The sequence below is a fragment of the Eretmochelys imbricata genome, chromosome 1, assembly GCF_965152235.1.
Source record: "Eretmochelys imbricata isolate rEreImb1 chromosome 1, rEreImb1.hap1, whole genome shotgun sequence".
Taxonomy (NCBI): Eukaryota; Metazoa; Chordata; order Testudines; family Cheloniidae; genus Eretmochelys; species Eretmochelys imbricata.
In genome coordinates, this window is record NC_135572.1 from 277,489,717 (window position 1) to 277,503,454 (window position 13,738).

General features: G+C 42.9%; 1 protein-coding gene across 2 annotated transcripts in view; it reads left to right on the forward strand.

Moving 5' to 3' along the window:
* Window positions 1-13,738, forward strand: part of TMCC3 (transmembrane and coiled-coil domain family 3) — a 77,036-nt gene that overhangs the window by 53,359 nt on the left and 9,939 nt on the right. For both annotated transcript variants that reach the window (XM_077832225.1, XM_077832232.1), the window contains exon 2: window positions 12,203-13,119. In XM_077832225.1, coding sequence (XP_077688351.1) covers window positions 12,203-13,119 — 917 coding nt within the window. The remainder of the gene's footprint in view (window positions 1-12,202; window positions 13,120-13,738) is intronic.

Sequence of the window (13,738 nt, forward strand, 5' to 3'; positions counted from 1 at the left end):
GCTTTTTGCAGCAAAGTTATATCAACAAAGTGTCAGTGTAAACACTTGGGTATGTTGCTGTAAGTGGCCTCCGGCAGATGTCCCACAATGCCCATCCTGACCGCTTCGGTCAGTGGTTCAAACTCTGCTGCCCTGCACCCAAGCACACAGGCTTCTGCCCTATCTCCTTTAAAGGCCCAGGAATTTTTGAAATTCCACTTCTTGTTTGCTCTGCATGGACAGCTCACATTGCATCTTCCCAGCTGACCATGGTGGCTCCATGTGGCAAGCAGTCTCCTGCTTGGAGCACACCTGAGTTCTTGGCTCTGTTGGCACTGTGGGGAGAGGACATTGTGCAGTCACAGTTGCGCTCCAGCCGTAGGAACTTTGATACCTATAGTCAGATTTCTTGTGGTATGTTGGAAAAGGGCTACAAATGGGACACACATCAGTGCAATGTGAAGATAAAGGAGCTGAAGCAGCCGTACCAGAAGGCAAGGGAGTCAAACCATTGCTCTGGTGCTGCGCCAAAGACCTGCCACTTCTATAAGGAGCTGGATGCCATCCCCAGCAGTGACCTCACTGCCTAGAGTCCCATGGATGCTTTGGTGGGGCTGGAGACAGCAGACTCAACCTTGAGGATAAAGTTGTGGACGAGGAGGTCAAGTTGGAGGATGACATGGAGCACACTGCAGAGTTGTCTGGTGGTGTGGCAAGTCAGGGCCTTTTTTCCAGTCCAGAGGGATCTAGCCAGTCCCAGCAGTCCATCTCTTGTGTGCATGATGCAGGAGAGGAGAGCTCTGCTAAGTGATCTTTTTGAGTTGATGCTGCTCGGTTATATGAGGTAGAGCTGTCCTTTGCTTTGTATATGCTAGAAGTGGGTGAAGGGATAGAAATGTACAAGACTAGCTGTGTTTGCGTGTGCTCCACATTCCCCTGTACAACTAAGCAGTGCGGCGGAACAGTGTGTTAATGCACACCAAGATTTCACAGGAATCCTCCACAAAGATCTCTAGGAAACTTTCCTGGAGTTACTCACCAATCCTTTGCCAAAGGTTCTTTTGCAGAACTGCTTTGTTCCTTCCCCCATTGTAAGAAACTTTCCCGTGTCACTCAGCAATCACTTGTTCAGGGATTAAAGCAGCACACATGAGGAGCAAAGGGACCCGGTCTGAAGCCACACACCTGCAAGAGATGCATTCTTGCTTACCCTCAGAAGTAAGAACTGCTTTTTTTTTTTTTTTCTTTCTCTCTCTCTCACCTTAGGAAACCACTGAGATCTTGAGCGCCACCTCTCCCCCTGTGGGCTGAACTCATCGAGTTTAGGATGTTCACTGAGCTGTGTGTTTGCCATGGAACAGTGAAAAACTAATTCATATTTTTAAAAAGGTGCAGTTTACTATAATGATTCGATGCTGTGTGTGAACTAGCAATCCTGCTTGTTTGTTGTTTCTTGTGCTTCCGCAACTGTGGCCTGCAGGGGGCCCCACACGCACCGGCAGAGCGCTTGAGCTAGATAAGGAGGCGACAGAGGAGGAGCAAGGAGAACATGTTTTGAGAAGTGCTCTAATCCTCAGAGGCTGAAAAACAAGAACACATGGTGTGGAGAGAGACTTCAAAAAAAAATTATAAAATAGAAGGCAAGACTGAAAGGAAAGCCAGGAGCAAATTTTAATGATCCAGGAGCAAATGATAAAAGTGATGGAGGAGCAAACAGAGATGTTTGAAGTCCCTAATCACGCTGCAGGCAGAATTAATGTATGGTCAGCCCCCCACACCTCAATCTCCTCCCACACATTCCTTGCAACTTCAGGCCTGTCTCAGAACCCCCTTCAGTCCACCCCTTTGGACAGCTTCCAGAAAGATAGCTGGACTTACACATAGCTATAAGAGCCTACACTGCCCTGCACTGTTATCTCCCTTCCCACCAAGCCTTTTGTGTGTTGTTAGTTGGTATTTAATAAAAACATACTCTCTGAAAGATAACTGCACACAGTAGCTGCTGCTGGAATTAATACACCATGGCAGTCTGATCATTTGAGTACAAATCAAGGTCAGGAATCATCAAAATTTTAATGCAAGGCGCATGTTAACAAAGCATTGCAGAGTGCTATATCGAAAGACAAATTATTGGAGTTCATTGTCAAAATGTTGTCTCAAAGCCTCCCTGATTTGAATAAGCCTCCCTATTGTGCCCCTCTAATAGCTCTGGTACCTGTCTGCTCAAATTCAGCAGACAGGCAATCTGCCTCTGCGCTTCACCCTGGGGAAACTGTTCCCCCTTAGTCTCACAAATATTATGGAGCACACAGCAGGCTGCTATGACCATAGGAGTGTTTTCCTCATTTAGGTCTAACCTGCCATAAAGGCAGCACCAGCATTCTTTTAATCTGCCAAAGGCACATTCTAAGGTCATTCTGCACCTGCTCAGCCTGTTGTTGAAGTGCTCCCTGCTACTGTCCAGGTTTCCCAGGTAAGGCTTCATGAGTCATGGGAGTAAGGGGTACACTGGGTTTCCCAAGATCACTGTGGGCATTTTGACATTCCCCATCAGAATTTTCTGGTCCAGAAAGAGTCCCTGCTTGGAGCTTTCTGTACAGGCCCGTGTTCCTGAAGATGCATGTGTCATGCACCTTCCTGGACCACCCTGCATTGATGTCAATGAAACCGCCACGGTGATCCACGCGCACCTGCAATACTGTAGATAGTCTGGCGCCAAAATTAGGATATGCGGCCCATCTATCACCCCACTACAGTTAGGGAATCCCATTGCTGCAAAGCCATCCACTATTTCAAGCACGTTGCCAAGAGTCACAGTCCTTCATGAAAGGATGCAAGTAATGGCCCGGCACATGTGGATGCTCTGAATCCAAAGTGAGTGTGTCTCCATGCAGATTTGCAACAAAATAATTTAGATGTGAATTAAAACTGATTTAGTTATTTGGTTTATCGTTTGTGTAAATAAGCTCTTAGTCTGAAATGAGATAGGAAGGATCATCATCCCAAAACTTCACTAACTCTGGGTCTGTATCAGCTGCTTTCTGGTCTCCTATAGGATAAATTGTAAGAGGTGTACACTTCTGGTCAAAACACTCTTCTGAAGGCACCCCTTGTGTTCCTCATAGGTAGAAGTACTTTGAAACTGCATGTTTTTCATTAAGCATGTCCAGTGAGATCCCTGCACGAGAGTTATATTATTATTACATGCCACAAAACAAAACAAATAAAGAAAGGGCAGGTTTCAGAGTAACAGCCGTGTTAGTCTGTATTTGCAAAAAGAAAAGGAGTACTTGTGGCACCTTAGAGACTAACCAATTTATTTGAGCATGAGCTTTCGTGAGCTAGTCTAGTTAGTCTAGCTAGTTAGTCTCTAAGGTGCCACAAGTACTCCTCTTCTTTTTGCAAATAAAGGGCAGTTAATGCAGTGTTAACAACAGAGTGTCAGAAAATTCAAAATTGCAGTTTCAATAGCAATAGTAATGTAACTTCTGGGTGTGCTGTATTTTGTATTTCCCTATATGGAATAATTTAAAAAAAATAGATATATTGGCTTTACTGATAGTGATGATTTTGGAATCTATGTACAGCTTATAAATTCTGTTTGATGTTGGGGATTCTGTGTGTGTATCTGGTCATATTGCAAACTCCATTTTGAACGTAGGGCTTTGTTTTCCTTCTCTGTCTTTTTACCTTCATGATAGAGTAAAATTCCAGGGGTTGGTGACACAGGCATGACAATGGAGATATGTTAACCTGAATGGTTCCCATTCAAATGGGAGAATTTTAGGACAACAGGATGGTCTGACGCTTAGGGGAAACCAATTTTCTCCAACTTCTCTCTAGGGGCCTGGGATCTAGAGCAGTGGAATTTCCCTAGAAGCAGAACAAAGACTGGGTTTTATTGATAGGATTTACAAACTCAGGATGACTCTCATAAAGTCTGAGATTATGAGGATGGGAGGGGGATGAGTGGAAGCTTGGGAAAGAGCAGAAGGAAACAGCCTGCACAGGAGAGAAGAAGAAAGAGACTGTCTTTTGGAGGAGAAAGCCATGTGAAGAAGTGGGATCCTGAACTCCTTAGAGCAAGGGTTCTCAAACTGTAGGTCAGGACCCCAAAGTGCGTCGGGACCGTATTTTAATGAGGTCGCCAGGGCTGGCATTGGACTTGCTGGGGCCCGGGGCTGAAGGCTAAGCCCAAGCTCCACCACGTGGGGGCAAAGCCGGAGGGCTTCAGCCCTGGATGGCAGGGCTCACGTTATAGGCCCCCCACCTGGGGCTGAAGCCCTTGGACTTTGGCTCTGGCTTCCTGCCCTGGGGCAGTGGGGCGTGGGGGGCCCCCGCTCCCCGCCCCGGGGTCAGGTAGTATTTTTTGTTGCCCGAAGGGGGTCATGGTGCAATGAAGTCTGAGAACCCCTGCCTTAGAGAACTCTTCCCTAAGCCCAAAGAATGTTTAGAAAACTGAGGTAGGGAAATTCACACAGGTACAAAACCTGTGTCTGTTTGCTTCCATTATCCCATGTCCCCAAAGAGCTGAGCTGTAAACCCAGAGTGCCTCCCAGTTTGGAGCTCTGGGAAAGGGTGTGCTTTTAAGCAACTGGATGGGGGTTGAGTGCAGCTGGCCTGCAGGATCCCAGTTCTGTGAAAGGGTAATCGGCAGAGCCAGTGCCCGGGAAGTGTGCCACAGAGCCCAAGGAAAGAGACCGCACTGCATCCTACTTCAGACTGCGGGAAGCTTAAGACCACATAGGTCTAACTTGTTGGGACCAAACAAAGCAGCCTAATGAGGGGGAGCTCAACTAGGGCTGTGTGTGACACTGATGTTGGAAACATAACTTCAGCTTTCCTGATGTGCCCTTGCTTACAGCCTCACAAACAGTAATGTTGTATTAAAACAATAGACTGGCTGTGAGATGATATCAAGAGGAGCAGGTTCCATATGTCAGGGCTTCCCTATGACAACTGCTCTCCTTTTTCTGTGTGGCCGCAGCTCAAGCTATGGACTGTCAGAGGGTCTGCATAGTGCAGTATGGACATGTTTGTATGGCTGTGAAACTTGGGTCCTGCAATATTAAACCTAGGTTTACAATGCAGTGTGGATGCTTAAACATGGGCTTGGAAACACCGAGTCCACCAGCCTGTGTCCCACAGATCTGGGCTTAGAATACAGTATAGATATGCCCTGAGAGTATGTCTACACTGCAAAAAGGCAGCTGCAAGTCTCAGAGCCCTAGTCTACAGATTCAGATTCAAGGAACTTGTATTATGGCACAAAAAAATAGCTGGGTAGATGGTCCTGCCCAGGCTCTGAAATGAATCCGCCCCCCTTTGGCTTCAGACCTCAAGGGGGATTGTCTACATGGCTATTTTTAGTGCCATAGTATGAGCCACAATTTGTAGACCCTGGCTCTGAATTGTGGTGGTGTGGGTGTTTGTTTATTTATTTATTTATTTATTTTTTCTTCAGTGTAGACATACCCTGAAGGGCCAGCTTCAGGTTTCTGCATCAGAGTCTGCTCCCGTAGACTTTAGGAAGAACAAAGGACTTGAAAGACACAGTAAAATCTTTTACAAGGAGGAGGGAATTGTGAACTGAGCATATTTGATAGAGATCTCTCGCTGACTTTTTGGCTTCGTTTCTACTTGTAGGGGACACACACACACACACACCCACACACCCCCGCTGTGCACACAGTCTATAGAAAGTATATGCACTCATCCCTGTTTCTCCATTCTCTTCGTGTGTTTTGATCCACACACTTCTAAAAATATCATTTTAAGAAAAGACATATGCTTTTTGGACATACAGACTGTTTTTTGCCATGTACCTAATACAGCGGGACCCTGACCTGATTGGACAACATATAGGCACTACTTTAACACAAATAATTCCCCATTGCCATTTTTGTGGAGCCGCTTTTCAAAACACAAGCAGATGTCTTAAAAACAACAGGCTTTATTTACATCAGTGGCAGGTTACCTCTTACCCAACGCCCACTTCTCCAAAATGTATTTATGCTAGACAGAAGATATGCATGTTAATTGCTGGGCCAGTATTAAAGTTCTTAGCCCTGAATGTGGTTCAGTGTTCTGAACAGCTGGTCTAGTTTCCTCTCTGGATTACTGTACTTCAGCCTAGGAAGGACTCACGTGGGTAGTCTAGGAAAGGTCTCTTAGCGTATAAAGATTGCACATTTTGCTGGAACTAGGGGTGCACAGGGTGTTACCGCACCCTGTCTTGAAGTGGTTTCCATCATATAAAGGGTTTGCAGTTTGGTTCAATGGCTCTCGGCATCCCCATTATACAAATTGTCCCAGCACCCCTGAAAGGCTGTCCTCTGGCCTGCTGGGCTGTTTGTTTGCTTTTTATTTATTCTACACATTTGAAACAGGCATCTGTAGACACACATCCTGTGCGCTGTTGAACTCTGGCTTCCCCAGCAGGAAAGGCCCTGGCTGCTCAGCTCTTGGACTATAAATCTTTAAAGCTCTCTTAAGCAGTGTAAATGGTACAAATAGCTGTCAATCAACTAGGCTTTCTGGGGATGGTGTGTGGTCCTTCCCTCCACAAAATAGCACTGTTCTTTCCTTCTCTCCCATCCTCACCCCACAAAAACACCTAACATTTCCATTAACGGCCCTTGCATGAGTCTGAGTCTCCTCGCTCCTCCAGGGAGTTAATGGGTTGTGTGTCTAACACCACATTGTTAGGGGGCTTATTCCTTCATCTGCCTACTTCCCTGGTCCTTCTCGCATGAACAGAGAGCAACAATACCCGAAGTCCAAAGGTGCAAACAATTCAATGTTTATTGGGGTGAACTTCCAGTAAGCATGATTTCAGTTTCCTTCCTTAGTGTCCCCCTTCCCAGCTCTGACACCACAGAGCCTTACCTCTGTCCCTGTTCCCCTTCCCCCCCCCCTTAGCAAAACATGATTCCAGTTTCCCCACCCCCATTCCCTGTTCCCATTCCCCCCCTACTTCCTGATTGACTGCAAACTATATAATAAAACTTGAGATCTGCTTAGCTATACCGTAACCAATCATTTTACTAAAATTTAACTAACCAATCCTAACGTATTGTAACATGATTATTTAACCAACTATATCCCACCACCTTAATTAGTTTACACCCAGCAAAATTAATTATGCAGCAGACAGAAACAATCCCAGAACCAGACAGATTATACAGACAAACAATAGAGAAATGGGGACTACAGTGATAGAACAACACAGAAATGAGGATTTCACATCCCAGCTATTGATAAGTGAGTTTTTGTCAGACAGGATGCTATCGAACTAAGTTTCCTTTTACATTTTCTAGGCACTTCTCTTTCTCTGAAGACGATAGGCATTATCAGGACAGGATTATATTCCTAACAGCCCAATAGCACCTTATTTCAATGTGACTAGTTTGGGATGTAAGGATGTGACCGTCCGCTTCCCAGCTTATGGCTGCCTCTGCTGCTTAGCCAAAGATCTTAGCCTAAGCACAGGGCCTCAGACTGTCACAGTAAGAGAAGGCCCTTACACAGGCAGACAGTGACTTTGATTCTTTCTTTTATACCTCTATAACTAGCTAAGTGATAAGAATACACCTACATTCTTAGAGTATAGGCCTTTACAGACAGGCCTGAATATCTATATCCTAACACACACAAGCACAGTAGATTCTTTCAGGCTCTTAGGTAATGCTTTGCCTTCCTCATCCTGGCCTAGTGCCAGTCTGGCTCAGGATTGCTTCCTCTGCTGCTCAACAGCTCCTATCCCACTTTCCCATTTACTGCTCCTCTTGGAGACAAGACAGCATATTTCCACTCTTTTCAGACCTCCCCCAGGTAGAATTTTTTTTTTTTAAGGCTCTCCTTCACTGATGCTAGACACAGATGGTCCCGATAAGCTCCTTGCATCGTTAGCATGAAGGTAACTGGTGCTACCACTGCCTGCAAAGGTGACTTGCTTGACACCTTTTCTGGCTGATGTGAACCCTCAATCCTTTGCCTGATTTGTCTTTATACCTTCCTGACCAGGTAGGGAGGGGAAGCCACATAGCTTGGGTAAGAACTGAACTTTGTGACCGTTAGCTGTTCCAGCACTTTGCAGTAAGGGATGGGACATGAGGCAGAAGAGATCTGATTCAGGCTTCTATCCAATTATTGCAAAATATTTTTAGAACACTTTTGTACTAAAGGAAGTAAACACTATAAAGATTGTAGTCAGAACCACCCATTTCTGGAAGCATGTACAGTTTGTGCTAGATAACATCAGTGATAAGTCTGACTTGCGTGTGTGTGTGGTTCACAGACTTATTTTAGGATAACTTTTTGTGTCAAGGTTTATTCAAAAGTGATTTGCATTGTTTCAGGAAGCTAATATTTTATACTAGGCTTCCGCCATCCACTTTGTTGATTTAGCCAGATACAGTAAATGCTTCTGATCAAACATTCATTTATGTGGGCTAGTGGACTGACTACATAAACTCCTGAATTATAATCCTGATTCTGACACTGTCTGTCTGTGTGGCCTTGGGCAAGTCATCTGATGTCACTGTGCCTCAGTTTCCACACATGTAATATTGGAGATGCTTCTGTGACGGATATTCATTGTGAAGATTTATTAGCTATTGTTTGAAAAGTGGTATGTAAATGCTAAGTAATTATATTTACTGTTGGTTATAATGTCTAAGATCATACTGGAAATAAAACTATTTCTGGAAATAAGATCTTGCACATCAGTAAGCCACCTTAACAGTATAGTATTTTGATCACAATTTTCGGATGGAACATTGAACTGCTGTGTGAGGAATCTAAGTTAATACTGAAATGGGATTGGCTTAAGAGAGCTGATTCTCCTCTTGATGCACATATGTAATATATATTTGTGTTCTATGCAAGCATGAAAGGGGTAAATATTCATTTTGATTCATTAAGCATATTGCTCAATACTTTTTCATGCAAGCAAACTGGTGAGGTGCTCAGATACTGTGCTCAGATACCACAGTGAGTGGACTAGCATGAGAACCTGAATAGATTGCTGGTAGTGAATGGCTCCTATCGTAGTGCAGACTGTCCTAGGGCACCTGCTTGTGGTTAAGCTTCCCTTGATCTCCCAGCACATGGGATATAAACATTCAGGCAGACCTTTGAGTACTAAAGAGTACCCGAAGGTCTGTTAATAAAGACCTTTCTGTAGGCTTTTTTCTGTTAATAAAGGCGACCTTCTAAAAAAGTCTACAGAAAGTATAAGCAAAACCTTTACCCAGGGTCTTAGCTGGGAGACTGAGTCAGTTTTTTAGTTTTAGTTTCTGTCCCACTAAGTCCAGTCCACTGATCATTTCTTTCCAGGCCCATTACCACCAGGGTTCTCTCGACTTAGGTCCTTTCCTCTGCAGTCAGATCTCTTGCCTTTACCTGGGTAAGGTCCTCCTCTGGGTCCAACTGCATGGAGACCAGTCAGCTGCGGCTCTTCTCCAAGGCAGCATGTTGTTCCTGGCAGGTGGGCTTCCTGCAACTGTTTGGGAGATCCTTTTGCTGAGACCGGGCCTTCTTGGATACCTGTCAACTGTAGCTCTCATTTTAAGAATCTCCTGTCTCCAGGAGTACGCCTTCTAGACTCTCTGCTCTCCTGATAGCTTCTTTCCTCAGAAGCTTCCCATTTCCTTAGGAGTACTTACCTTAACTAAACTCAGATGATCTTTTTATTAGGTCCAGCTGTCATTCACCAATTAACCTTTTAAGTAGTCATCTGGGGCAGGCATTTAACCCCAGGTGGTCCTGCAGAAGGCAGTCACAAGCAGACTGGACCCTGATTCCACTTAAAGGGGCCAGTCACCCCAGACACCAACAGTAACCAATATTCCTAACAAGAAATAATCAATATCAGAACTGTGCTCTCTGCATTCTTATGACTGCTTGGCACAAAACATAATAAGCATTAGTGTTATGCTAGCTGCTTTTTATACTCCATCAATGTGTAGTAGACAATGCTTGCAAGTCTAAAAAGACATAGTTGGAAAAGATAACTTCATGTAGTGTGAACAGAATCTAAGTAGCCAAATCCTTTCTGTGCTATGTCCCAAACTAATTTTGTTTTTTTAATAGGCATTTCTATTGCATGTTTCTTACACAGGACCTTGAATAATTGATTCTTGCATCATCCATTCATATTCCTAGAGTGGCAAAATGCAAGGAAGGCATAAGTAAAAAGCCCTAACCATCCATGAGATTTATCTAAAGAAGTTTTGCCATTGAATGTTCAACAAAATGCCCTTCTTTATAGATGGAATAAATGTCATACATGAGGAGAATTGACTATTTAAGGCTTAGTGTTCTTCCCCAGTTCTATTGTCATGGGGCAACGTGTGCAATAGGTGCAGTGGGGGACTAGGATGAAACTACTGAATTCGCTTTCATTGATGGTCTAAACTGCCAAGATTAAAGCCCAGTTCTTCAGAGATGAAAAGGTCAATGTACTGCAAGTAACCCCTGGCATCATTCTAGCTCTTCCTCTACACACTATTTTTAGTGGTAAAATGCATCTATTTTAACTAAGGTGACCAGCTGTCCCATTTTTAAAGGGACAGTCCCATTTTTGGGGACTTTTTCTTATATAAGCGCCTATTACCCCCCTCCCCCTGTCCCATTTTTTTCACAGTTGCTATCTGGTAACCCTAATTTTAACTATTAAACCTTTTAAAAGCTGAATACTCGTTTATCATCATGGTCAATTAATTAAATGTTTGCCAAACGGTGTGTGGTTTATGATGCTATGTAGAAAAATAGGCATGACATTCAGAACAAAATACAATATGAGGATTTGGCGGGGGAGTGGCAGGGTTGTCCAAGATTTACTATCTATCACTGGGACTGTCTTGAGTCAGTAGAAATGCCTTTAACTTATTTGGACTGGAGTTTTTTCTCTCCAAATCTAGCTGAAGAAGGCTGTGTTTTCTGGCACAACTTTTTTTATAAAGACTTTGTGATGCATGGAAAATCCATTAGGGCCAGTATATTTGAAAAAAGAAATCTCTATTGGATGCTATGGCTGATTCAATGAAGTGCCCCCTCTTATATCATAGGGGATATTTTGGTGTAATAGTGATCAGATATACGAAAACGTTCTCCTTAGATAAATTCTACTTCACTACTCCACAATAATTTTATATGAGAAAATATTTTTAATGCTTATGGAAATTGAGGCTGTTTTGGTATACTGTCTAGACTATTAATCAAGCTTTAGTGCTCTGGCCAAGTATCATGATCAAGTGGCTTAATCACTATTCATCCGCTTTATTACATTTCAGAAGAATACTTACCAAGTTCAATGCGCAAAACATCTAAGCGATTACAACTGAACACAATCATAGGAGTCCAATACTTCAGACACTCTTCTTAAGAGTTGTTGGGCATTTAAATCACACACTGCCAGGCTGATATTAAAATATAACAAACTTAGCTGCAGCAAACCAGTCATTGGACACCTTCAGCAAACTTGAAAAGTCAAATGGGTATCCAGTTTTCTCTGTGATAGCTACACTGAAAGCTAATGGATGCTGTTGGATCTAACTGTAAATTGGGGCTCATGCTGTCACTAAAGCTTACGGTAAATTGCAAGACACCTTTGTCTAGATGAGTAAGAACAGCTGTTGGTTTGATCAGTTGGGGCAAGGGGCAGGTGTCCATAACTGGGCTTTAGCTCAGTAAAGCATATTGGTACAGTGAGAGATGGAAAGAGAAAATTTTACCACTAATAAGTGTCCATCCAGCTAAAATGGGATGTTTACCATTCATGAAGGATATAAATCTTTTGATAATAGAAAATCTGTAGGGAATGTTTCCTGATGCTGGTAAAGCATTTTTGTGTTTTTAAAAAAACAACAAAAAACCCCCAAACCCGGATTTACCTATAATGTTCTAGTTTTGATTCTTCGTATTACTTTTACTTTTTTAAAGCAAAAGACAAGGTACTTGGTTGTCATTTGTCAACTCAAGCATGTATTTTCATACCCATATTGTACATGGCTGAATAAGTAGCATGTCTTCGCTTTCTACATTATTTAACATAACTTGTGAGAAATACTTCAAAATATGTTCGACACATATTGTACTCATAACTTACCTTCTGACCAGTGTTTGATATAAATAGTTTGATGGGAAGTCCAATTTTGGGTGGAGTTGAAATATAAAACAGAAACAGTTGTCTTCAATTTGAATTTTAATCTCTTTTCAGGTGGAAAGACATGACATGAATACTTTGAGCTTGCCACTTAACATTCGCCGTGGGGGTTCAGACACCAACCTCAATTTTGATGTACCTGATGGGGTCTTAGAATTTCACAAAGTCAAACTTAATGCAGATAGCCTGAAACAAAAAATTTTGAAAGTTACAGAACAGATTAAAATTGAACAAACAGCCCGTGATGGAAATGTGGCCGAATACTTAAAGCTGGTGAACAGTGCAGACAAGCAGCAGGCTGGACGTATTAAACAAGTCTTCGAGAAGAAGAATCAGAAGTCTGCCCACTCCATTGCCCAGCTACAGAAGAAATTGGAACAGTATCACCGAAAGCTCAAAGACATCGAACAAAATGGATCCTCCAAAAGTTCCAAAGATATTTTGAAAGATAACTTGAAGGATATCCAGCCCCCATTAAAAGATGTCCATGGCAAATCTCGTACCAGTGGCCAAGGTGCTGAGAGCAGCAAATCGGGTGTGCCAGGTGTCTCCTTGACACCACCAGTGTTTGTTTTCAACAAGTCGAGAGAGTTTGCAAATTTGATCCGAAATAAATTTGGTAGTGCTGACAACATTTCTCACCTGAAAAATACCCTGGATGAATTTCGGCCAGAAACTAGTTCCAGGGCTTATGGTGGCAGTGCTACTATTGTGGCTAAACCAAAATATGTTAGTGATGATGAGTGCTCAAGTGGGACATCTGGCTCTGCAGATAGTAATGGGAACCATTCCTTTGGGCCTGGTGGGACAAATGCTCTGGACAGCCAAGCAAAGCTTTCCATGATTTTGGAGGAACTGAGAGAAATAAAGGAGACGCAGTCCCAATTAGCTGATGACATAGAGAATTTAAAAGCACAGTTTCAAAGAGACTATGGTTTTATTTCTCAGACGTTGCAGGAGGAAAGATACAGGTATTTTCTTTTCCTGTTCTTTTGAAATGGCTTTTGCACGGGTATATGAACTGATTCAAAACTAAGTGATTTTTTTTTTTTTTTAAAGGTAAACTTGTGGTCAGTAATCATTGTCAGGTACCAAAGTTCTTGATTTCTTCTGTTAACCTACATTTGTGACAATAATACTTCATGATTTGATAGAACTGACAGTTCTGTGCAGTTGTCTGAGGCTTTTCTGGAAAGTTTTGTTATCTGATACTTCACTGACATTACCTTATGTGAATATTACATACAAATGGTGCCAGTGCGGTCATCGCCAAGGGACTGCTCCTGATTTATTGTAACTTGGCACCTAAATAAGCGGTCTCTGATGTAATAGAGCTTTACTGTTGACAGTACTTCCTTTATTAATGAGCCATTTCCTGCAGTGTGGTATGGTATATGTTCTCAACCGCACTGTTATGGGACTGTGAAGTTTGAAGACACAATGTAACAAAGTTATAGTGAGATTTGGTTTTAAATACTTTAACACTGCTTCCCTGTGGGCTCATTAGTTGCTTGGTAAACCCTTTAACGTCTATTCTGGAGTGCGAGTTATGTTCTGCAGAGTATCAGCACCTGGTCCCAGAGACTAAAA